Here is a 25,102-nt window from a genome sequence, read left to right as displayed (position 1 = left end):
GTTGTATCAACAAGTTGTGTGCCTTACTTACGACGTGTTTTTGTTCTGTAATAATTATATGAAAGACAATAAAATAACAATTTAAAATACAAAAAGAAAAGGGTAAACTTATCCTTTAATGCAACAGTACTACTAATGTAATAATTCAATATATAATAATATATCAATTAAAGGGGACAGCAAGTACTTTTGCTGGTGCTGATAATATGTCTGTATTGTTAGGCCTTCTTGAGTGGGATTTTGAATGCAGGACTTTTACTTGTACTGTAGTTTGTTTGTTTTTTTACATTGTTTGATACTAAAGTAGAAGGTCTGAGTACTTTTTCCAACACTGACCGGTAATACCTTAAATGTACTAAGTGTACCTGGGGCTTAGCACACATTCATAAACCGTTACATAATGCCCCACAACAGGTACATGTTGACACCCTGAGCTGCTGATTTGTTTACGCCTGTTCGCTGTCACATGAATTACTCGGTTTCCCAGAAGTCCTCTTGGCGCAGGCGCAGAGCGCGTTGCCTGACAGTGGTAAACAGACGTCAGAAGGGAGTCTTCGCCTCGAGTCAAAACAAAACAAAACAAAACAAGTCAAAAAGACACTGAAGGAGTGAATATTTGGACAGCAACGACGACAGGAACTTCTACAAAACTCACCACTGATCAAAAACGGCAACTTGGAGGGAGGTATGTGAGGGTTTTCGCGGACTTTTTCACGGATTGTAAACTCTGGAGTAGCAGGAGCTTAACCAGCTAACGTTACGGAGGCTGTCGTGCTGTTTTCAAAGTGCTGCGAGTGGGAGCCGACAGACCTCCGAGGCGACCCAGCTTCACCCAGCACCCGGGGATCCGCTTCGTAGCTCGTTTAACGAGACTTCGGGCCGACGATCGGCAGAGCTGCGGGCCGCGGTCGAAGGAGGGTTTTTATAACCGCTTCTTCGAGCATCGTGTGCCGCGGCCGGAGTGTGGAGAAACATGGCAGATGGTGACATGCGCCTGGCCGCAATGTGGCGGACCGTGCAGACCTGAAGCACGGACTTTTCTTCCCACATTTCTCTCGCCCCCACACTTTTATCAACTCAAACACTATTAAGCCGTTACCTAAATCTATCCACACTTTAACTTACAGGCCACAGCGTTTCATTCCGGTTTTTTTTTTTTTTTACTTTTAGACAGTCGATGAACAAAACCGCTGCTTGGATAATCTGCCGTTTTTACACTTTGATCTACCGGACTGGTTTGTGGCTGTTTGGGGGTAATTTAGGGATTTTTTAAAAACTTGGGTGGAGGTATTTTGTCTTGTGGAGAGCCCAGACATCACATTGTTTACAAGTGGAGGCGGACAGGGGCTCTCTTGAGAAGCGCCTTTGTAACCATAGCCAGCTAATCCCTGTTTGTAACCTTCATAGTGTTACAGTAAAAAAAGTAGGTTTGAATCAAAAAATGTATATTTAATTTGATAAATTTGGTACGAAACAAAACTTTATATTGGTTTTTATCTTAAATCATTGCCTGGTTATACTTTCAGAAACAGTTAAAAGTATACTTTTGTGACATTTACTCTTTGACAAATATTTAAATTGAGTGTTTATTAAGAGGAATGGCATTATTGTATATCCATATACATTAATGAATTTGTAATTCATTTTCAGGCGAGCCTAAACCTCTGTAGATCCAGATGTTTTGGTGCTCGTTGCCACTCTGCCACTTTTGTTTTTATTTCATTCAAACAAAGGGGCTCTCGTCTCAGCCCTCCTTCATTCTATATAAATCGGAAGGTTTATGATAGTTACTATTAAGGAGATTATTTGGGTTCCCTAATCTCCAATCTGAGGATTAACCGAGGCTATTGGTGTGTCCAGATTATTACGTCTCTTTTCTAGGCCCCTCAGTGGGTGAAGACTTGTTTTTGTGTCAGGATTTTTTTTTTAACGCATCATCCGTTCAAAGTTAGACTAACTTTAAAGTTTAAAGGTAAATGTTTTAAGTGGTTCCCATCTCTGTGGTTAAGTGGAAGTTAAGCGGACCGCCATGGAGGAGTCATCGGTGCCCCCGATTGACCCAGATTTTGAGCCGCAGAGCAGACCCCGCTCTTGCACGTGGCCTCTACCGAGACCCGACATCTCGGCTGTCAAACCGGAGGGGGGCGATGGCACCGAATCCGCCGCCGGTACCCCGCCCGCCGACGAGGATAAGCCCGAGCCGCAGCAAATCACGTCCGAGCCTGAGAAGGCTTCGGTGGCGGCCGAGGGCGGGGTCGTGGCCGGCGTGGGCGGAGCCGGTGCGACGCCCCGCAAAGGATCATCCAGGCGCAACGCGTGGGGGAACCAGAGCTACGCAGACCTGATCAGCCAGGCCATCGAGAACTCACCTGAGAAGAGGCTGACCCTGGCGCAGATCTACGAGTGGATGGTGAAAACAGTGCCTTACTTCAGAGACAAAGGAGACAGCAACAGCTCAGCTGGCTGGAAGGTGAGTATGTGCGGTGTGTGCATCTTTACTGCATCATTGAACAAGGTGGATTCTAATGCTTTGAGTGCCATAAGTCATACATTTATAGCTTTACAATTCATGTTACGTCATAGAAGCACTGATTTAAAAGCCTAAAGTGGTGGTGGTGGGGTGGCTGTATACATAACATCTGTTGCACTACTTATCTCCATGTAACAATGTTTATCTGTATGGTCCATCCTAAAGAAAATATCACAGCAGCCAGAGGAACTTATCCCAGTATTAAAGTATATCACATTAGTATTATTAATATTAATTTTATTACTGTTATTATAATAACTTTATTTTAGGTATGAAAAATGATCTCCTCGAATCATCATGCAGTCCATTATGAAGAACATCAAAGAAAAACTTTGTTGTTTTTTTTCATTATTGATGAATCTGCTGTTTATTTTATTAATTGTTTGGTCTAAAAAAACTTCAAAAGATGGTGACAAATGCCCATCTCAATATTTTACAACGCCAGGTGACATCATTAAATGTCTTGAATTGTCCAACAAACTGAAACCCAGAAATATTAAATTTACGTAAGGCAAGAAGACTCTACTATAGCAGCGCTTTGAATGTCTTCGCTTGTCTTATGTTTTTATTGTGTTTTCTTTTTTTATGTCTTGTGGGGCAATAAAGATCTGATCTGAAATGACCTGGGATAAATCTGACACAGTAAATACTTTTGTATTAGTTCACACCAGTGGCTCCCAACCTTTATTTAGCTTGTAACCCCAAAGCTATAACTGCTTGTGACCCATCGTCACAGTTTGCATTTGTCTTTTACTTTTTACCCCCGTTTTGAGATACAAAAACAAAAACTTATTATACTGTAATTTAAGAATGTAAAATTATCCAATGCGTCACAAGAAAGAAGTAAACATATGAGGAAAGTCTGACAAAAGTGTTTTGTGTTTTCCTGTCCTTGGGTATCAGTAGTTTAGACAACAAAATTCCGTGTCATGATTCTCCAAAATGAAAGTATCTTTTAGTGTAACTTATTTCCAGGTGCATCCATGATTTAGTTTCAGTAGGATAACTTAAACTTAAGCAGTATGTTTGCTAATAGTGATGAATCTGTAATTTAAATAAATGTTTAATGAATAGAAGCCCACTCTTCATCTGTATAACCTACATTTTTCATAATTCCCTTTTTTCTTTCTCCCTGTTTTCAGAATTCCATCCGCCACAATTTATCACTCCACAACAAGTTCTTGAGGGTACACAATGAATCGACAGGAAAGAGCTCCTGGTGGATGCTCAACCCAGAAGGAGGGAAGACCGGGAAAGCTCCTCGCCGTCGAGCCGCATCCATGGACAACAGCAGCAAACTGCTGAAGAGTCGCATGAGAGCGAAGCAGACCAAGAAGCAGGCAGGAGCGGCCGCCGGAGGGTCACTGCAGGGTGATGGCAGTACGGGGTCAGCGGGCGCAGACAGCCCTAATTCGTCCCAGCAGTTTCCCAAATGGGGGGTCAACAGTAGTAGCCCTTCATCCCGTGGCAGCCTGGACGACACTGACATGTGGACCACCTTCCGTCCACGCACAAGTTCCAATGCCAGCACCCTGAGTGGACGCCTGTCCCCCATCGCTCCTGGACAGGAGGACGACGACAACCTCCCTGAGGACGGGCTGCTGGGAAGATACACTGCCAGCAGCTTGACCCCCACCCTCACCGAGACCCTCATGGAAGAGCTGGATCTGATCGATGGCCTCACGTTGATGACTGGGCAGCAGGGAGGGGCCAGCCCCAGCACAGCCCCACCGGCACCTCCCACTCCGCTGCCCTCTGCCTCCACCCTGCTGCCTCGAGGCTCCAGCTTCTCTTCCTTCCATCAGCTGCAACCATCCAGTCTCCCGCAGGCCCCCACCCACAGTGGGACCCAGGCCTCCATCTCTCAGTGCGGACCCAGCAGCAAGGAGCCATCGACCTTCAGCAACTCCCTCTTCAACCCCATGTCGAGCTCCGGGTCTCGTGGGAGCGGCCACTACAGCACACATGTGCCCTCCAGCCTGGAAGCGCTGCTCACCTCTGACTCCCCTCCTCCCAGTGATGTCATGATGACCCAGGTGGACCCCCTCATGCCCAGTCCTGGAGGGGTAGGCCTGATGGGTTTGGGCACATCCGTGGTGGGTGTGAGGTCCAAACCCAATCAGCTGCTGTTGGGTAAAGGGCTGGAGCAGAACACGGTGGCCCCCATGGCGCTGCAGCCTCAGATGCAGCCTCAGCAGCACCACCTTCACCAGCAGCAGCAGCAACAGCCACAACAACAACACCAGCATCACTCTCCGATGGGGTTGGGGATGATCCTCTCAGGTATGTCTCAGGACCTGTCGCAGCTCTCAGCTCTCAAAGCCCAGCATGCCACGGTGCCGGCTGTGGGCTCTCATCACGGAGGGCCCGTCGCCTCAGCCAATCCGGGTGCAGGTCTGCAGGCGATGGGTCCGTTTGGAGCTCCGTCCTGCTTCCCCACCGGTCAGGACCGACTGCCCACAGATTTGGACATAGACATGTTCACAGAAAACCTGGATTGTGACGTGGACTACATCATCAACAGTGACCTCATGGACGGAGACGGCCTTGATTTCAACTTTGACCCCATACTGCCTGGAGGCCAAGGTTACACGGGCCCAGCCACCACACAGGGCTCCGCTCACAACTGGGTCCCCAGCTAATTCCTCAGCTGAACACACAGTTAGCCAGGTACGCTGGTCACTCCAAACTTCTTTGATCACACAAAGATACTAACATGCAACTAATGACTGTTTTCATTACCGATTGATCTACTATTGATTATTCTTTTAGTCTGTAAATGTCAGAAAATTGTGAAAAATGTCCAGCGCGTTTCCCAGAGCCTGAGGTGTCGACTTCAGATGTCGTGTTTTGTCCGTCAAAAACCCAAAGATATTTAATTTACAGTTATATAAAAGAAGAAGAACAGCAGATCCTCACATTCGAGAGGCTGAAATGCAGAGAATATTTGGCAGTTTGGCTCAATAAACAACGTAAATAATTTAGAGCTGAAAGTTGTTTAGTTCAATTTTCAACAATTTTAAGCTAAATGTTTACTAAATGAGTACTTGTTGCTTCTCACTGTTTTATATCATTGTAAACTAAATGTTCCAAAGTTTTAAACAGTTTGTTGTTACGGGTTTGAAGACGTGACGTTCAGCTGTGGGAAATTGTCGTGAGCATTTTTCCAGACACACCAAGAAAGAAACATCGATCGATACTGAAAAAAAATTGTCTTGTGTGTTGTAGCCCTAAAGTGATGATCAAAATTTCTGCTACAGCAGGTGGTTTTTATTTAAAAATGTAAATGTAATTTTATTTTTATTTTATTTATTTTTTTTTACACCAATTACATAATTTCCATCGTCTTGTCTTGCAGGAATTGATCTCCAATCAAGATGACCTCACTATATTACAAAATAACCGGTGCATTCCTCCTCCCTGCTGGCTGATTTTCAAACACGACACTTCTTTTGGACTTTAAAGACAAAACCAGACCTCACTCATGTCATGTGCCAAGGCATGCAGAGGACAGGGAGGAGATCCAGGCTACTATGCACAATTTTTCTCCCTTTTTAAAAAAAAAAACAAAAAAAAAACAACACTTGCAACAATTTGGCTGCTAGCCATTTTTATCTTTTAATCCGAACTGATGATTTTTTAAGACGTGTGAAATAATGTTTTTAGAGTGAAAAGACAAATCATGAACTCCCCTCTGCTGGGAGTTTATATCACAGTTATGTTTCACCAGAATAGCTTTAGGGTCGATACGGTACCCCTGATCTCGATGGCTTTGGTAATGAAGACTTTTTTGGAGAAATGGCCAGTTTTTCCATCGTCACTTGCCTAGCAGGAACTGCCAGACCAAATGCTGTGTGATCGTGTGAACGAGGTGTAGCACTCTGCTGCACCAGCACCTCGCCTCAAGAGGGAAAGTTTCATCGTAGAAGTCGGTAAAAACCTTGAGGGCTGCGAGTGTGTTGTGAAGAGGTAAAAGATAAAGACTGGACGATTGGAGGTATAAAATGTTAGATTGAACATCGGCTACACATCTTGCCCAATTGTGTACTTGGACTATGATTATGTGTACGATAAAATTTCTCACTTAAGAGAAAAAACCTTAAAAGATGATGCTTTTTTTCAGTTATATTTGGTGATTCAGTTAAGAGGGTATGTATTTGCAGTTTGGCATTTTTGACTTCAATCCAGTGTGTTATGGTAGATGTCAGTTAGATGGTGTTTTTTTTTTTTTTTTTTGTTTTTTTTAAATCCCTGATGTGCAGTTAAACTAACAAAATGAAGAAATGTGATTTGTGACATACACGGGGCATTCAAGGGTAAATTTATTTGCCAACAAGTGATTGGTTGGCCAAGTATTATATTGTCTTCGACAGCAATATGCCTCCACTGTCAGTTGGTCTACCTGAGTTTTTTTTTTTTTTCCTTCCTTCTTTTTTATTTTCTTCTTCTCTCTCGAGCCTGTGCATTTTCAAAGCACTTAGGTTTCCTGCGACACAGGGACCCCAAACTAAGAGAATACATCCACATTAGGGTTATGCCATTTCATTATAAAAGAGTTTAAATCCTGTAAAAAAAACAAAACAAAAAAAAAAAAACATGTAATGTACACGTTGCACATGTACATGATGACACACTATGCAGATTTATCAGGAGAACAAAATGAAATCTTGAAGGAAATTTTAAAAAATCACTTCTTGAAGGGTTTTGCTATTTAACATTTTCCTGATATTTTGTCGGGGTGGGGGGGGGTGCTTAATGTCAGAATATCCTCTCACACTTTAATTATTCAGTACTAACATTCAAGAAATTAATTCACAGTGTGAGAAGTACAAAAAAGAATATATTTGATTATAGTTTTAATATACAATTTAGATGGAGGTAATAAATGAGATATTAATACATATGAATATATTACTAATGACAAGTGATGTTTTTTTTACATTGGAGGAAGCATTTTCAGATAATTTTTAACGGTAATTTTCTATACGTTTATTTTTGTAAAGGATGAGATGCATGTAGATTTTTTACATAACCAAAGGAACACTAATATTTGCATTCGCATGGCATTTAGGGAGCGCTTGAGCCTGACACAGTATCTCAGTGTACATACGCTTTGCAAAAGACGCCTGTAACATGAAATCTGACTTTGAACGAGGCAAAGTGCATCAATACTTGACCATTTTAACTAAAAATTCCCAATGATCTGCCTCATCATTTTCTGCATTAATTGTGAATCCAAGTAAAAAAAAAAAAAAAAAAAAAAAAAAAAAAAATCTGCGCTGAAACGTGGCACGAGGAAAAGAAAAACCTCCGTCTTGCCACTTTCTCATCTCAAAACGAGACTAATGCAACCGTTAACCTCTCAGGGTCACTTGGAAGAAAAACAACAGGAAAACAACTCTGCACAGGCGTAATCACAAAACGTGGCAATAGCAAAAAATGTTTATATTACACATTTTTCTCTGTTTCGACAGACTGGAAACCAACACGCCGCATCTTTGCTTTGTTTTCCTGGAGTCATTTCTGTCATGAAAAGAGTTGATCTCAAATTTGACTTCCCTTTCTAGAGAAAGTATTTTAGCTCTCCAGCCATGTTTATCAGTGCTAGCCTATCCTTTGTTTGTTTTGTTTTTTTTTTTGACTGCCAATATTTAAAACACTATAGCATGATGTTACTCTGTAGCAGGATGGACTTATTTTGTCATCTTCCCCCCTTAAAATTCTGTGTTTTGTGTTGTATGTAATTATTTCGTTCATAATCGTCAACTTTTTTGTGATCAGAAATAACATCCCAGCAATTTAAACTCGTAATATTCATCATTTCACTGTAGATATGTGGATATGTTAGCTTTTGATTTATATAAAGCACTCTTTTTTTTTTCCACAAATATTTTTTTTTATTTTATTTTTTTTATTAATGGTGCTAGATGTCATTTGAGACGTATCCTGGAGTACGCCATGATGCAACGGGTGCATATCAGGGCCCTTGAATCTTTGAATTTTCTGTATTCAGCACAAGGATTTTGATTTGTTGTTATGGCAGAAGTTAGCACACAATCAACTGTCCTTTCCCCTCTTTTTTATGTATTTATATACATGATAATCCCCCCAACCTGGTCACTTGAAAAGATCTGGAAACAAAGGACCACCTTGTTAAAACTGCATGATTTTCTTATCATTTTGAATCATAACATGTAATTATCTTAGGAAGTTGTATGTGCAACAAAGCCCCTGTTCTTCACTAATGGTAAGGTGTTGGAAAAGTTATTAACAGTTGATAGTACAGGCTGCAGCATGTAAAGGTGGTTGGTTGGTGAGAATCGGCTGCACCAGGCTTTGATGTCTCTAGTTTACTTTTGCCGCCTTAAAAAGGGCAGGTGTGGTGTTATTACTTCCCTTATATCTCCCCCTCTATGTAATTACAACTATCTACATATTTTTTCTTCAGTTTTCGTTAAGTAGCTGTTAGTCCCTCTATGTTTGCTTTGAAATTTAAAATTGCCCCATTTGATACAGTATTTTAGTATTCAGCGAGGGTTATTTTGGGGGTTTTTTTTCCATGGGGAGGGTGGGGTGGACGGGAATGATAAATTGTGCATAAGCCAATTGTGTTTATGATTTTTGATTAATGTCGATAGTTTTTCTTATTCTTCTCCCCCCTTCAGTCTTTTTCTTTACACATTGTAAAGTCAGCCAGAGATGACAAACAGTTCTGAACAGCAGAAATAAATTCAATAAACTGTTTAACCCACTTTGTCTGAGCTGTTGATGCAGAGTTAAGAGTGTTGATGCTTCAGACTTGAGTTCTGAGTTTTTTTTTTTTTTTGTTTTTTTTTTTAAATGTCAGACTGTATTTAGTTCTGCAGGTCTGCCACTGGGGGGTGCTGCTGTCCAGGAATACTGCTGCTAAGTATTCAACCAAACACAAATACACTAACTACATATATACAGTCGCACATTAATGTACTTTGTACTGTATGTTATTAAAACATGTTAGAAATTAAACTGGAGCATTCAAGTTCATTCTTGGCTTTGGAACTCGAGGTCCACTTACTAGCTTATTTTCTGTGTTTTAGGTTGGTTCAAACTCCATCTGCAGAGTAAGACTGAGATGTGGATGAAAGCCTGAGAAATGTTACTTAATAGACTGAAGTTGTGAAAATATAAAATTGAAGTACACTTTAAATATTTCAAGTTTCCCTCCTACTACATGTGCCGTATGAACTCTACTGATTATATACATTTTTTTTGCCAGTTTTGGCTTATTTACAACAAATCCTATATATGTTACATACTGACAATCAGTGTTTTAAGTTTTTAAGGACAGGTTCACATTCTTTTCAATCTGTCTTGAGACAATACTCATGCTCGTGTATACAGTCTTTGGTTGCTATGATTGTTCCTCCTCTACAGTAACTGCGAGGAGATCTTTTCCTAATGCAATTTCGGTGTCAGCGATAGAGGACAAAATCCTGTCTGTGCAAAAATATATTTCAAAGTTTTACCAAACCTGTGAAAAGGCCTCAGCAGTTTAATTTCAGATCAAATGGGAACCTTCCAAAGTTACTGTGTTTTTGCAGCTCGACAAAGAAAAGCTGAGCAAACATAAAAGACATTTTGAGTTTTGTGACTTTGAAAGAAACCCAGACTGCTGTAGTTAAATTAGAAGGGTTCTCCCCACAGCCAGTGTGGAACAATTCATGAATCTCCATGTACATATTGGTATATGAATACTGGCTTCAAGCTGACCTGAAAAAATGTGAACATCCTTAATACCTTTTGTCTGTGCTCTGCAGGCAGTTCCTTCCTCCTCACGGTTGGTTTTTGCTCTGATACCCATTGTCAGCTTTCAGACCTCATACAGACAGGTGTGTGTGTCATGTCCAATCAACTGAATTTACCACAGGTGGACTCCAATCAAGGTGTAGAAACATCTCACAGATGATCAAGAGAAATGGGAGGAAGCTGAGCTAAAATTCAAGTGTCATAGCAAAGTGTCTGAATATTTATGTCAAGGTGACATTTTAGGTTTTTCTTTTTAATAAATTTGCAAAATAATCTAAAATTCTGTTTGCACTATGTTATTATGGGATATTGAGGGTAGATTAATGAGGTAAAAAAAAAATTTTTTTGAGTGAACACTTTCCAAATGTGCTGTAATTGTAAATCGCTGCCTATAGGCTACAAACTCAGTCTAACAATTAAGGGATTGCTTGAGCCATAATATAAAAGGTTTATATGATTTTTACATGAACAAAAACATGAAAAAAAAATGTTGGTATGGTTCTTTAAGGTATCCTGTAGAAAAAAGAAAAGACAGTAGGCAGCAGTTATTTTCATAGAGCATCTTTATAGAAAACATTTCTTCACATTTTCAAAAAAACATTTTTTTTTGTCTTTTCACTTGTTCTCTTTTTTTGGTCATTTTATTTTTAGATACTTGTCCATTTTTTAATCTGCTAAAGTTGAACATTTTTAACATCCATCTGTGTCAAAGGCTCTGACTGAGTTGCTGGGGCTTGTAGAAGGTGCCTGATAGAAAACACGGGCATTCACAACCGTAATATTTATCAGAAAGCGTGCTGACCAACATGAGGAAAAACAGTTCCCGTTCATGCAGGAAAAACCACAAGTTTTCCACTCGTCAGGTGGAGGTGTTTCTCAGTTGCAACCAAAGCCCACATTCAACCTCCAGAAGTCACATCCCTCCACTTCAGCAGCACTCCAGTTTTAGCCTGAAGGCACCTGTGTTAACAGCGCTTTTGCTTTTGTCGATATGCACTTGTTTCTTTTCTAAATCTAAATCTAATCTCTAAACAGTCCGTCACACCTCTACATCTACCCAGGCTGCAGCACAATAAGCAGGTCCTACTGTCACACCCAGAAACAAACAAAAAAGAACTCTATAGTTTACAAAAACCGTAAAAATAAAATAAAAAAGACAGAAAAAAGATACAAGTGATTTAACGACTAGTTTGCACATTGTTCTGCTCTGCAAACTGTACCATGGATTTTGACTTGATAATCAGCCTTGATACAGCTCACACAAAAAAAAGCTTTAGCATAAAGCTTTGAGCAAAAACCCGAACTTAACCTCAGCTTTTGACCAGTGCACATCTACGTCTGTGCACTTTTCATCTGTCCAATTCATCACTTTACTAGTTTTTTTGTTTTTAAATGACCTTTGGTCTGAAATTCAGTCTCTGATTTGATTCATTTCTGAAGTACGTCAGTACAAAAAAACAAAACAATCATTCTGCAAATGGCTCAGCTTTATCTTCACTGTAGGAAACAGCTCACTGACCACTTCAGTTTAGTTTAGTTTAGTTACAAATTTTCTTATCAGGTGTAAATTCTGTGGTTTGCAAACATCAAAATCCTTCCAATAATTCACTGAAATATCTTGGATTAAGAAGAAACTTCACTCAGGGGTTCATCTGGGGTTGAGCACAAAAGCAAAGTCTGAAAGTTTGAGGACAAACAGTCTAAAAATGTTCGTTACACATCATACAGTGACAAGAAAGGCGTCAGACCCACACTCTGTGTGTCTCAATGTCTACTAATGAGCTACCTTGCATTATAAATATATAAAGTTTTAAAAAGTGCTTATTAAAAGAAACTATAGTGATGTGATAACTTCCAGCAGTGTCACCGTTGTGTTTGTTCTTGACCAGCATTAATACGAAATGTCAGGGAGAGCAAAGCGGTCGTCCTTCACAGTCCACTTAATGTCCTCCTCCAACACTGACTAGGATTGTCCAAAAAACAAAAAACAAAGGCCCTGGTCTCCCATTGACATTCATTCAACTTGTACAAAAAGATATTTTTTGGGAAAGCATAGTTAATACAAAAGGAGACTGATTGAACTAAAAAGGAGAGCATTGGCCACTGTAACACTCTGCTACAACCAAGCAGTTTCTCACAGACTGAGCTGGAACACATGACAACAGGTAAAAATTAAAACAACGCTAGTAATAATTGCACACAACCTTTTGAGAGCCGAGATGTTTGATAAGAGGACTTCACAATAAGAGAATCTGCAGAAAGGGGTGAGGAGGGGACTGTGGCACACTATGGTATAAATACATTAACTCTGAGAAAAAGAGAAGCACATTCATGAGGCACAGCCACAAAACAATGGAGCTCTGTGTCCTTAAACGTGCCGCTCTCGTCCCACTTCACTGCTTCTTTATCCTCGTGTCTCTGGGTCTCTCTGTACCGGCGAAGAGTTTTGACTTTGTGCCTTTCCAAGCACTTAGGCAATCATGTACTGAGTGATGGCTCTCAGAGCATATAGCAGCTCCGCCTGCAGCCGGGCCTCCATGATTAGTAAATTCACATGTATCTGAGGGAGAGAAAATGAGAAATGGGTCCTGAGGGTTGACTAGGGTTAACATGTTATATTTATCTAACATGTTATATCTCTTGTTTGCCTGAAACATCATATTTTTCCTATGAAAAGAGGTCAGTTAAAAACCCTTCTTACCCTTTCTGAAGTTTTAAGTACAGCCCAACTCAGCGGACACACTGGGGTTTTGGTGGCATCCGGAAAACAAGCCACAGCCTTGATGTACAGCTTCAAATCTCGCTCCAGCAGCTGGTTCACTTCACCGTAATCATAATCATCATAGCTGTAAACATATTTGTTCAAAACATATTTATTTACTAAAACTTAAAATGAAAAGTAGGGCTTTTGTATGAGTAAGAAAGGGTGTGTGTTTTATTGTTAGCACACAAATAAAATAAATAAAAGTTGCAGTCTCACCGTATTCTTAACACACAATGGATGTAATTCCAGATTGCCCTCTTCAGGTCGGGGCTGTGCAACGAGGGGAGGGTGGTCACGCTCCTGAATCGGTCGTCCAAGAGGTGCCCGATGTCTGAATACAATCTGTTGACTAAGGAGAAGCCGTGGTCCTCCCAGGAATAGTCCTGCAGAGTCAATACAACGACATGTCTGCTGTTTTAGACTTCTTCAACAAAAGAATTATATAGTTTTTGCTTTTCTTATTTGAATAGTTTTTAGAGGTAAAATGGGTCGGAAGAAGTAATGTGTCAAAAAATAACTATAATTCTATTTTACTACAGCATGCAATCACTTCAATGGCACTAACAACTGGCTGACAGAGAACTGGCATGTTGGCAGAGGAACAGTGAAACATGTTAAACCTAATTTAATCAACCAGCCATGTGCACTACTGAAAAAAAACACATAAAAATTGCAAATTTATGTGGGAATAAACAAACGCTGGCCCCTGTAATTATTTGTAATGTTCTCTTGAGGAACTCATTTGAGTTTGGGAGCCAAACAAATGTATTAAAATGTCAAAGTCAATATTGATAAACCTGCTATGCCTGGGGCTGCCTGACTTCAGACGACTAATTTACATCTTAATTTGGTCGCTGACCACTTGGAAGTCCACTCAAACTGTGTCTGACTGAATGGCTCACTTCCAGACTGCATCAGCTCACACGACTACCAGATCTGATAAGCGTTGGCACGTGATAGAGGGTTATATCATACATGTGAGTTTGCTGTAGTTAAAATCATAAAGCATGTTGTAAAGCATTTGTTTGGTTGCTCATGTGACAGGCTGCAGTCTAACAAACACATCAAGACCATGACTTTCACAGACACCTGCCGGAAAATCAGGAACAAATATTCTGTGACCATCGCACAAAAGGGACATCGCCACCTGTCTGATGATACATGCACAAACTCCATGTCGTACCTGAACTCTAAATACTTGGAAGTGGTCTTCCTCCCTACGAGCAAACTCCTCATAGCAAAAGTCAGGGTCTGTGATAAAACGTGACAGATCTGCGAAGCATATCATCTCCTCCTCTTCTTCCATATCTAAAAAAAGAGACAATGAAAGCAAAGGAGGTAGAGAGAGTGCGTCAATAAGTGCAACTGATCAGTGGTAATTTGTCAAGTTTCACACCATGTGAATGAAATGTTATGCTCAAGATACCCATCAGAAGTGAGTGGGAAAATCTAAGCAGTGTTTGTGTGTGTGTTTCTGTGTTCGTCTGCCAAGTAGGTTACCTGTTTGTTGGAGTGTCTGGGTCTGCAGAAGGCGCTCTTCTCTCTTCTCACGCTCCTCCTGGGACTTCTGAATCCTCTCTTTTAGACAAACCACATCACAGCTGGAGTCCAGAGACTGTTGACACAAATATCAGACTGATGAAGTTAAACGAACATTCATGTATCTTACAAGGAACAGACAGCAGCAATTACTAATGTGGAAGGAAATAATCTAATCATACATGTATTAACTTCAGGTATTATCTCATATTCACACAGATGAGCTCTTTAAAATCAAAGTGAAGATAAGTTTGTTCAGATTTAATGCAGATAGATAGCAAATTCGTGGTCTAAATTAATCCTCTATTTCACACTACAGTATGAATTATAATTTATTTCAGTCTTTTCTGCGATTACAAATGCATCTTAGTAAATATCATATTCTCAAGCAAAGACATGCCTAACTGCTAAAATTCTGCTGTATATATTGTATTATTATTGTTGTCATTAAAATCATGTATTATACAAAAATGCCAAACGTCCACGGGCTTCAGCCTCTACAATGTGTTCATTTCCACAAGCCAAAACATGATATTTAAAGAATTGGACTATTTTCACCATTTCAGACATTTTATAAACTAAAAGAATAGTTGTCAATTAATTGCAAAAATAATTCTGCAATTAAGCAATAATACATAATACTGAACATTAGCTACAGCCCTTCTGTATAAGCCTTCTAATTATAAAAGCCTAATGAATTCTTTATGAATGTCTCGTCAGCTTATATCAAATGGAGCAAGGAAAAAACTATATTGAAATAGTGTTACATTAAACATAAACCTTCATGTCTATTTCCACAGCATATTTTCCACATAAGAAAGTTACTGTATAGACACCGCATTAAAGAAACCAAAGCAAATGCAGTTTGAAGGTTTCTTGGCAGTGCAAATGTTCAAAAGGCAAGACAAGAGGAATTTGTTTGCAAAACAGATTGTATTTCGCTCTGCAATCCTCTATGATGCTTATGATAATAAAAAAGAGGCCTGATTTGTTACCCGTCGTCGTGTTATGTGTTCCGAGGGAGTGGCGAGAGACTGAGGCACGTTGGTGTTGCCGTTGGCAGCATCAAAGGGGCAGAAGGTTGGTGGGGTACCGTTAGGAGATTTGGAGAGAGGGACAAAGTCTGAGTCAGTGTCGCATCCAAACACAAAGCTGCAGAGGGCGTGGCAGTGGGCCAGGATCACCACAGCTTGCACCAGCTCAGCCAGCGACCAGCACTGTTCGCCCGACTTCAGCAGCGTCTGGAGGGAACAGAGACGAGAGCTCAGGGTCACACAGGTCAGATCAATCAAACACTTCAAGAAATAATGATCATTTTCACAGTGAAAATAAAAACAAAAACACCACAGAAAAATTACATTTTACAAATTTAACCACCTCTAATTTTATGGTTTTTTTTTTTTTTTTTTTACTTGTTTATCCACATCCTGAGTGGTCTAAAGAATTATAACAATAATGATGATAAAAAAATCAGTATCTCCGTAATCTATAATAGGTTTTCATCTCATACTGTCCTGTTACAGTTAATGAACATTTTGTTTTGTGGGGTTTGTCTGTGTTTTGCTTTGCTGTACCTGGATGTGTGAGCAGGCTGTGAGCCAGGGTTGGTGAGCCAGCACCTTGTTGATGTGGTCAAGGAGGCGAAGGCGAGGGGGCGCCGCCTCCAAACCCTGCAACCACAGAGGGTCCCCACCCACCCTCAGAAACTGAGCTGAGTGCAGGTACACCAGGTAGTTGCAGTGATGTCGTGCTGCAGCCTGGAGGTCATGGGAAGAGAAAGTTGAACAGACAGATTTGGAAAAATGACCAACTCAAACATTGCATCTTGTTGTTCTTTCATTTTGAATAATACTAGTATGATCCCTGGTGATTCTTGCTGCCATAACAGACTGTGCAAGAGCTTCCCAAACTATTATGTGTTTGTTTAGCTTCATGTACTCTAGGATGACAACTGATGAGATCCTGGGTACGCATTAACAACAGCAGCCAGGTCACTGACCATGATGGCGATGTAATGGCGGTATGGCAGCGGCAAAGGACCGTCCATGTGCAGGATGTAGTGCTGCGTGCGCAGGAAGCTCTCCAAGTACTGAGGATGAGAGGCCATCTGCTGAGACACAGCGTCCACGCTCCCCCTGCTGACCAGAGCCTTCATGAATAGCAGCGACACTCGCTCCTTCTCACCGTTCACCATCACCTACAGAAACCAGGACACAGAGGGCAAAGAAGGTTGTTTTCTGATGGGTTGTTTGTTACTGCAGTACAAGCTGAGGAAGTTGTTTTCGTGAAGTTCATGTTCTGAAAAGTCAATTAACTGATTAGTCAAGCGACAGAATTAAATCAGCAACTATTTTGGTAATCGAATATCATTTGGGTCATTCTTTAATCTAAACGGACAAACATTTTCTGGTTTTAGCTTTTCAGATGAAGAGTTGATGCTTTTCTTCGTCATACATGACGGTAAACTGAGTAGCTTTTGTTTTTTGACTGTTGGTTTCACAAAATAAGTCATCAATGTCCAGCATTTTGTAAAATTTTGACTAATCAAAAAAAACAAAAAAAAAACAGGTAGTTGCAGCGCTATACTCTATGATTTGTTTCAGTAATTAAAAAATTAAGTCAACAAAATGCTGGTTCCAGCTAATAGAATATGAAGATTTTCTGCTTTTCTCTGTTACGTCACTGTAATGACTGTAATGAGTATCTTTGTGTTTTTGGACAAAACAAGCAGTTAGATTTTTCTGTCTGTTCATAGACAAAACAATTCATCAGTTAAATGCGAAAGTAATCAGCAGATTAGTCAAAGAAGAAACCAGTAATATAGACCGTCCTTTGGGGAATTACTGAAACTCATTTGGTAGCCAAAGCAGTCTGTCTCAAGATAAGGTTGGACTTCAGTGTCCACTCTATGTGATGACAGGCTCAGGCTGTGCTTTGGACTGGACTCATGTTCCACACCTTAAATCAGCCGAGGAGAGGCAGTCTTGGAAGAGTAGCAGTCGTGATGCTGTGATACCGGCGCCACTGGCAAGTGAGTGCATTCCTTACATTATTCTTACTCCAAATAAAACAAGCAAACAACGGTGCTCAGCTGGGAGCTCGACAGACACACAGACACCAACTCATGTTGGCTGCAGCAGGGTCTGATGCTTCATACAACTCCTCTACGTTATTTCAAATGTAGATGAAGCACCATGCATTACTAGGTATTCACTTAGGTGAAATGAAAGTAAACAAAAACAAAAAAAAGCCTGATACACAGCTGAAACCAGAGGCAAGAAAACACCCAAAGTTGTCCTTTGAAAAGGGGATTTACATGCTGGGAGGAACCACAGATGAAGGAACTAATGTGAATGTTGGGCTTAGGAGGCCTTAAAGAGGGAAGCTGAGCAGCAGCAAAGAAGCGGATGAGACCAAACACACAAACATAGGAGTGACTAGGCTGAGCCCGAGGCCAAGAGCAACAGACCCATGTGGAGAGGGAAGCTGGCCTACCCTCATAGGTACAGCCATTTATTACCTCTCTTGCCGTCATACAATAGCCTCTAGGAAAAGGTGTTTGGGAGCTCGGCCACGGGTGAGGACTCAGTTCCCCTGTATGTGAAACCTGAGAGCACGGCGCCGATCAAAGCCAAATGGTTCACTGCAGTTTGAACTGTATGAATGTTGGCAAAGACTTCTCCTTTTAACAGCACAGTCTGCTGTCTAGGATTATTACTGGCCTGTCAAATCACAGACACCTCAGCTTATGTCACAGGTAGTCGCAGCAAATAGCGTCAAGTGGGCCTTGTTACTTAATTTTAGGCCAGTACAGCTCAGTAGCATTCAGCACCATGTTTATCTGGCTAGTAGCTCCATGTGATATTTCTCTTCTCCCTGCAGTGAATGAGACTTTCCTCCTGATCCTGCAACAAGCCCCACCTCTTGACCTATATAACATCCAAGCTTGGATGTTAAAAGACATGTTAATATTCTACACATTAAACAAATCTCGAGTCTCATTCGAATGTTTATATTTCCCTTATTTCCTTATAGTTTATATAAAGCAACAGAGAAAAGGCTCTGAAAGGAACAGGAGGATAAAAAAAAGGCAATGAGTGGACGAGAGTTTGCACCAAATGAAACTCGGACACAGACCCTGACCCATTCTCACCTGTCAACATACATGGGAAATGGTGAAGGAGGAATGTAGAGCACACAGGTGCCTGCCAATCAAAGACCTATTGACAAGAGCATGTTCACAGAAGTATCTCTCTCCAAACACAAGAGCTACTGATTAGTATGCTGCACTGCAGAATCTAGGTTACTGCTCCATCAAACAAGGAATAAGGCTGTTTAAATAGCCAGCATTTCAGAAGCCTACACCATACAGAAAACATGTTTTGAGTGCGACTTATTAAGAGCTTTAAAGACCACTTAACCTATTTTTCCCCATCTATCACTGTAGAATAAGCTAGGATTGTAACATTAAGTGATTATACTTTCATCTGATTACAAACGAGCCATGTGAAACTGTTCAAAAACTGCTCTCTCTTCAGTTTAGCCGATACAGGATTTTTAATGGCAGATACAGATTATCAGATATTTTTTTTTAATTTTGATGACAATATAATGAGCAAATATGATTCTTTTTGACATGAGCACTTTTGTTAAGGATCACTTACATTTGGTTGTTAAAGAACTGTGGCCAAGATATATGAACTGTGCATTACATTTTATAATAGAAAAATGTGCTCAATGGGACAAACTACTGTAAGTACTGGCAACAATAGTGTTTATAAATTAATATAAAGATATGTTGTGGTGGTTCAGTAAGAGAGAGAGAGACTTTTTAGGCCAAACAATTACTCAATTAATCAATAAAATAATCAGCAGAATAACCAATAATGAAAATAATCCTCAGTTGCAGTCCTAATAGAATCACAGCCAAACATACAATGTGAATCCAAAACAATAAATGTATTTGGCTTTTAGGTTTCATACCTACACCACACTTCTTAGAGATGTATGGAAAACATTTTAAGCTGGATATATGTGAGATGAAAAGTCAGACAACAAATATCCCACTGGGGCTAGGACAAAACCTTATCAAAGTCGGACATCAGGGATGACCAGGTGATGTAACGAACCTGGATACAACACTGGCTTTCACCCTGCTGAAGTGTCCCCTAAGCAAGGCACAGCCAGCTCCAGTATGTCTGTGCCGTGGCTCCTCGTACAAAGAATAAGGGAAAACCCGATTTCTGTATGACAATGAATTCATTAATAGGTTACTGCTGTTGTTAGAGCAGTAAAAGCTGAAATGACAGTCTTGTGTATCGTACAGGGAACCTTGTGCCCACACAGGACACTGTCTGAGACTGCAGTGCCCACACCAGGCTTCACAGTCAGGTGATAAACACACTGCAGTTTTCATCAAGAGAAAAATACATATAATACCAGCAGAGAAGAAAAGACAAACAGAAAAACACAAAACACAACAAATCTCAACAGGCCAGTCATTAAACTGACTGGTTCTGTCATTTATTGAATCTTCAGCCACTGTAAAGTCCACAGCTTTGACAAAGACAGTAATATAAGTGACAACACTTACTCTTACGCAGATTTAACAGATGGGGTTTGCCATTACTGGCCTCACACAATCAAAGAGGAAATTGGTATTTTGTGTAATCCCACAAACATGTCTGGACAAATACGACAGCAAAAGTCAAACTGAAACAGGAACAACAGCTGACGTGCATGGTCGTGCAGCAGGAAATGACACATCCTACCCTTTTTTGCAGAGTCTGCTGACACTTAAACATGAAAGCAAAATTAAAACTCAACTCAACTTCCTATTTAAGATGACAAACAATGTGTTTATAACAATGCTTTTTGTATTTTATTTTTTTTTTCAAATTTCCCAGGAGTTCCTCTAGATTTTCTGAGCTCTTTTTAAAGGTTAGGCTCAGCTGAAATGACACATTTTCCCTTTTTCATGGTTGCCAGACTCAATTAGAGAGGCAATTTTTACCTCAGTGATTTACCACAAAAGTGATCCATCCCACATTACTTCATTTTCATCAGAACTGATCAATACTTGTGATTAATATACACTAGGGGAAGAAGGTTTAGGCAGACGTCCTTTGTCAAATCTGTCCAGACACTCATCCACACTGCTTCATCTCTGTTGCCTGAAAACAAGCCACAAAAGCTGCACACAGGAGTATTTTTGATAAGGCGATATACTCCTTACTATCCACCCACATGAAAAAAACACCCGCATGAAAAGAAAAAAAGCTGGTAACAAGCATGTGTGGGTGGAGATATAGAGGAAAAAGGAACACATCATCATTTAGGCAACGGTGTATGGTATTACAAAGCATATTTTGGTTTTACATAGATGCACACAGTCTCATAAAGCACAAGCACATTGAGGCTTTGTGCACAAAAACCTATTAATTCTGCTTACAGTACACCCAGCAGCAACTGATTTTGAAAGAGAGCCATTTTTTCTAGAGAAAAACAAGCCTGAGGTGACAATCGCGAGACTGCAATGTTGATATTAGAGCTGCTGTATTCAAATCACAAGATGAATTCAAACTTGTGGCCTGGCTGCAAAAGATAAATAACAACAGCTCACAGAGAGTCTGTTGTGAGCAAAAATTCACAGGTGCAGATCATTTGACATTCAAAAAAAAAAAGAAAAAGAAAAAAAAATCTCCTTTCCCAACACAGGAGAGGTCATTTGTTTATTGATCACAGAGGACCAAGAGGCAGGGATGAAATGAAAAACAGGGGTGACGTCAGCGAGGGGAGGAAAGGTAAATGGAGACAAAGACGGGCTTTGATAGCAGGCTGACAAACAAAACAGCAGCACTGTACAAGCAGGAATACGAAGGAGAGCGCAGGACGATGACAGACAAAGAAGTGGAAAAATGATGCCACCAGTCTTCCAAGGGTAAATGTGTCAGCTTGAGATGAGACGTGCATGTGCGCATGTAGTGTGTGTGTGTGTGTGTGTGTGTGTGTGTTTGGTAGTATTGGTGGGCTGCAGGAGGGGGGCTGCTGCAGATACAGGAGAAGGACATTCAATCTGCATTCCGACTGAGCCTGGAAGGGGTCCATTCCTTATCATGCACCGGCGTCCTGACGGCATTACCCCCCCCCCCTGCACCCCCCCCACTCACCCCAAACACCAGAAAACACAAGCAGCCGGGGCCGATTTTGCTCTGCAACCTGAACTTAGGGAGTAGCACAAAACAAAACCAGCTGCAGCCCAAAGAGGTTTGGGAGAGAAGGGGGTGGGGGTGGGGGGTGGGGGGGCAGCACATGCAACACAACCAAGACAAACAAAACAGCCCAACAGCCAAACCCACATACAGTTGATGAGTGATTGGACCTGTCAGAAAACATGGCAGGCAGGTAGAGCGAGAAAGAGACGCAGTCACAAAAGACTTTGACTGATAACAGGGTAATTCATTACTTATCTTGTTCATAAACAAAAATATCAGTCAGGTCCTCACATTTTGTGGTGCTTAAATGCCTGCCAAATATGTGCTGTTTATTTTAAAAGACAGCTTTGCGTGTAAGTTGCATTATTTGCCTCTGCAACAACATTTGCTTCAATACACATACTGAATGTTTGTCACCAGTTACAGATAATTATGTAGACAAAAACACAAGAATAGAGTAAATGCAAGCTAAATGAGAATGATGAACTGCAAACAGTGAGAGCTGGTGGTGAAAAGTAACACAAATCTGGAGTTGAAACCACAGCAGAGGGTTTTGAATCCCTTGCTGCTCGCATTCCTCCCTGTTTTGCTCCATTTCTGGACTCTAATCTGCAGCAAACATGCCTTTTTGGACTGGACCTGAGACAGCGCCCCCTATCTGTTGCAAAATGAAAAAACAGCGACAGAGGAGAAAAACAACTTTGATTGGCAGTCCAGTTCAGCCAGCAAAAACAGCACAATAAAAGTCGCCAACCTTTAGCCGGACCGCAACCAGGAAAAACGGAAAAATCCCCGTCAGTCCTCGTGGATTAAAGCATATAGACTGATGTGTCTTTTCGACCAGACCTTATATCTTATTTATAAGTAAATAAGTGACACTGCATTACTTGAGACACATCTCTCCCAAATCCTCAGATGATGTCATCCTCACCTACAGCCGTCTCCTCATACAGCAACGACTTCAGAACCTCGCTGCATTATAATGATAGAATTTGGCAAGAAGAAATCGGTTGAAAACTTAAATATATCCGCATATTACAAGGAAGCACTTAAAATCAACGCTGGTGGAAGAACAAAAGCAGAGTCTATGTTACACTGTTAGAGCAGTCGCTGTGATGTTAATCTCAAGAACACACAGCTGATTTTAGTGAAACTGTTCATATTTAGTTGCACTGACGTTAATGTAGCTTAGAAACACTAGCGGTTTAAAGACTGACGAAGTGGTTGCGAGCTTTACGTGACATTTTAACGGCTGGGAATGGAAACAACAAAATGTTTCCTGATGGTGAGGAAATGTGGCAGCTCCTAATCTTGAACTGAATCACGAAAATCATCTTTTGTGTGTTTTCTTTCATACCGTTTTAATACCAGTACGTTTGCTCGATAAACCGTTAGCTGAGTTAGCTAGATGGGAAGTTTGGTTGTTTGCTAGCTTACTCCAGTCGCTGTAACGTTACTGACTGATACTATGATGAAAAGTTTATAGACTGAAAAAACTATTAACCTTAACTTTTATCTAACACGTCGTCCCTTCGCTCCCCAAAGATTTCAATTAAAACTAAAACAGCAGCAAAGCAAACAGCTTGTGGGGAGAATAGCTTTTTTCTTTGATATAATATAATCGCTTCGACAAATGAATGAACGTTACTCAGGCTATTCAGTTAGCCGCTAGCTTTAAATGCGTTAAAACTGTGTTTCAGCTTCGTCTAGTGTCAGCTTTAACCTACCTGTTTCTGGACTCGCTGGCACTGGGTTCTCAGGGGGTACTCCATTTTATTCGCACAGATGATCATTTTCCAAAAAGTGTGCTATTGCATGGAGGCGGCTCTGTCTTTTCTTGCTGCTTTCCAAGCTAGCTAACAAAGGCAAATAGCCTGCCGCTGGCCGAAGTCAGTCCGTCAGTCCTTAGCTGAAGAATGGACTGCGATGAGAGAAAAGCTTCCCGGAGCAGAGCTGACAGCTCCGGTAACAGTGTGCCCAATCAAAGCACGGGAGGCGGAGCTGTCTGACTGAGGGTTATATCCAAATGCTAATGAACATCTGCAAACAACAGCGCAGAGGCAAAACAGGCAGACAGAGCAGGACTCACACAGTCAGACTACCGACTTCATACAAGTTCATGGAAACAAGGCCCCAAAAGCACCAGATTTACTCTATTTCTGTCTAAATAATTTGATAAATCGCAAATTTGCACCACTTCAGTACAATATCAACTATACCAGGTCCCACATCCTCCATCTTGTGGACCCAGTTTTGAAGAGGGACCCTGTGTCAAAATCTAGTTTTAAGACGTTAATTGATTTAGTTTCTATCGTGGTCGTTGAAATGCTTTATCAAACTGCTTTAATTCTTTGTGTCAAGTCATTAACACAGAGAACATCAGGCAAGGTAATTTTATTCCATCATAGATATGAGCAAATCATGGGAAAATGGGCTCCCTGAGTACAGACAGGTAAAAGGCCCCTGCCTCTCTGAAAATATGGTAATTTTTCATCTTTGTGGATCTTTTGTGTCTTTATCATCTTTTGTGTTTCTGTGGTCATTGAATTGCAATATGGGGTTGATTTGCATCAGAACCCTGCTCAGAACCCTGATCTCAAACCAGTAAGATTACAGCATCAATCTGGATTAAACTATTGAGGCTAAAGCAGTAAAACAAATGAAGGGTGGATTGATATCTGACTTTTCAAAGCCCTAAGAGGTAGTTAACAGGAATAAAACCATCAATAAATCTCAGCGATAACATTAAAAAAAGGTGTCTTATCTTTTTTGAAATACATCCATCCATGTTGTGCAAGACTTAACAGGAGAGACAATCAAATCTGTCACACATCAAATCATTTAAATGTCCTAAAGGCAAAGAGAAGATGCGTCATTCATGCTTGTTTGTTGATCCAAACACACAACAAGCATTGAAAACAGTGCCTCTTCCCACGTGATATCCACAACTGACCACTGCATTCAGGCTGGTTTGACTAACCCTCTGCTTTGTCACTTCTTGTATGGACTTATTCAGTCCATTCCTGTCTTAATGAATGGGGAGTTTGTTCTTTATCAGAAATCTTGGTGTTGCAGTGGTTCAAATCAGGTTGTTTTCTCTGTCTGAGTGCAGGAGTCGAGACTTTTATTTCAATTAGTTACACACAAGAGTCCTTTCTGTGTTTTTGTACTTTCTTAATAACCCCTAGGATAAGATGATCAGCTATATACAGTTTGTTATTAACTGCTCAATACTGCATTATGTTCCTGTGAAGAGCGACCACGGACCAA

General features: G+C 40.8%; 2 protein-coding genes across 2 annotated transcripts; one reads left to right on the top strand and one right to left on the bottom strand.

Moving 5' to 3' along the window:
- Positions 1–208: 208 nt before the first annotated feature.
- LOC111232497 (forkhead box protein O6-like) lies at positions 209–9,281 on the top strand. The gene is made up of 3 exons (XM_022760054.1): positions 209–2,470; positions 3,673–5,200; positions 5,889–9,281. The coding sequence occupies exons 1-2, from the start codon at positions 2,030–2,032 to the stop codon at positions 5,170–5,172; spliced, it is 1,941 nt and encodes a 646-aa protein (XP_022615775.1). The 5' UTR covers positions 209–2,029; the 3' UTR covers positions 5,173–5,200; positions 5,889–9,281.
- Positions 9,282–10,909: 1,628 nt separating this feature from the next.
- On the bottom strand, positions 10,910–23,742 carry LOC111232723 (sestrin-3-like). Its single transcript, XM_022760357.1, has 9 exons — positions 23,560–23,742; positions 16,618–16,815; positions 16,193–16,375; positions 15,614–15,859; positions 14,580–14,694; positions 14,263–14,387; positions 13,296–13,462; positions 13,017–13,161; positions 10,910–12,875 (listed from the first exon to the last, which is right to left on the bottom strand). Exons 1-9 carry the CDS (start codon positions 23,623–23,625, stop codon positions 12,786–12,788), a joined length of 1,335 nt encoding a protein of 444 aa, XP_022616078.1. The 5' UTR covers positions 23,626–23,742; the 3' UTR covers positions 10,910–12,785.
- Between the last annotated feature and the right edge of the window lie 1,360 nt (positions 23,743–25,102).

The sequence above is a fragment of the Seriola dumerili genome, unplaced genomic scaffold (genome assembly GCF_002260705.1).
Source record: "Seriola dumerili isolate Sdu_G_001 unplaced genomic scaffold, Sdu_1.0 BDQW01000331.1, whole genome shotgun sequence".
NCBI classification, from domain to species: Eukaryota; Metazoa; Chordata; class Actinopteri; order Carangiformes; family Carangidae; genus Seriola; species Seriola dumerili.
Note: the sequence above shows the minus strand (reverse complement) of the source record. Positions and strands in the feature narration are given on the sequence as shown.

Bases quoted from the DNA above. Each gene is read 5' to 3' on its own strand.
- LOC111232497 (XM_022760054.1), top strand. From the start codon at position 2,030: ATGGAGGAGTCATCGGTGCCCCCGATTGACCCAGATTTTGAGCCGCAG. The intron at 2,471-3,672 runs GTGAGTATGTGC...CCCTGTTTTCAG, and splicing joins ACAGCTCAGCTGGCTGGAAG to AATTCCATCCGCCACAATTT.
- LOC111232723 (XM_022760357.1), bottom strand. From the start codon at position 23,625: ATGATCATCTGTGCGAATAAAATGGAGTACCCCCTGAGAACCCAGTGC. The intron at 16,376-16,617 runs GTCAGTGACCTG...CATGACCTCCAG, and splicing joins GCCATTACATCGCCATCATG to GCTGCAGCACGACATCACTG. The intron at 13,162-13,295 runs GTGAGACTGCAA...ATATGTTTACAG, and splicing joins CATTGTGTGTTAAGAATACG to CTATGATGATTATGATTACG.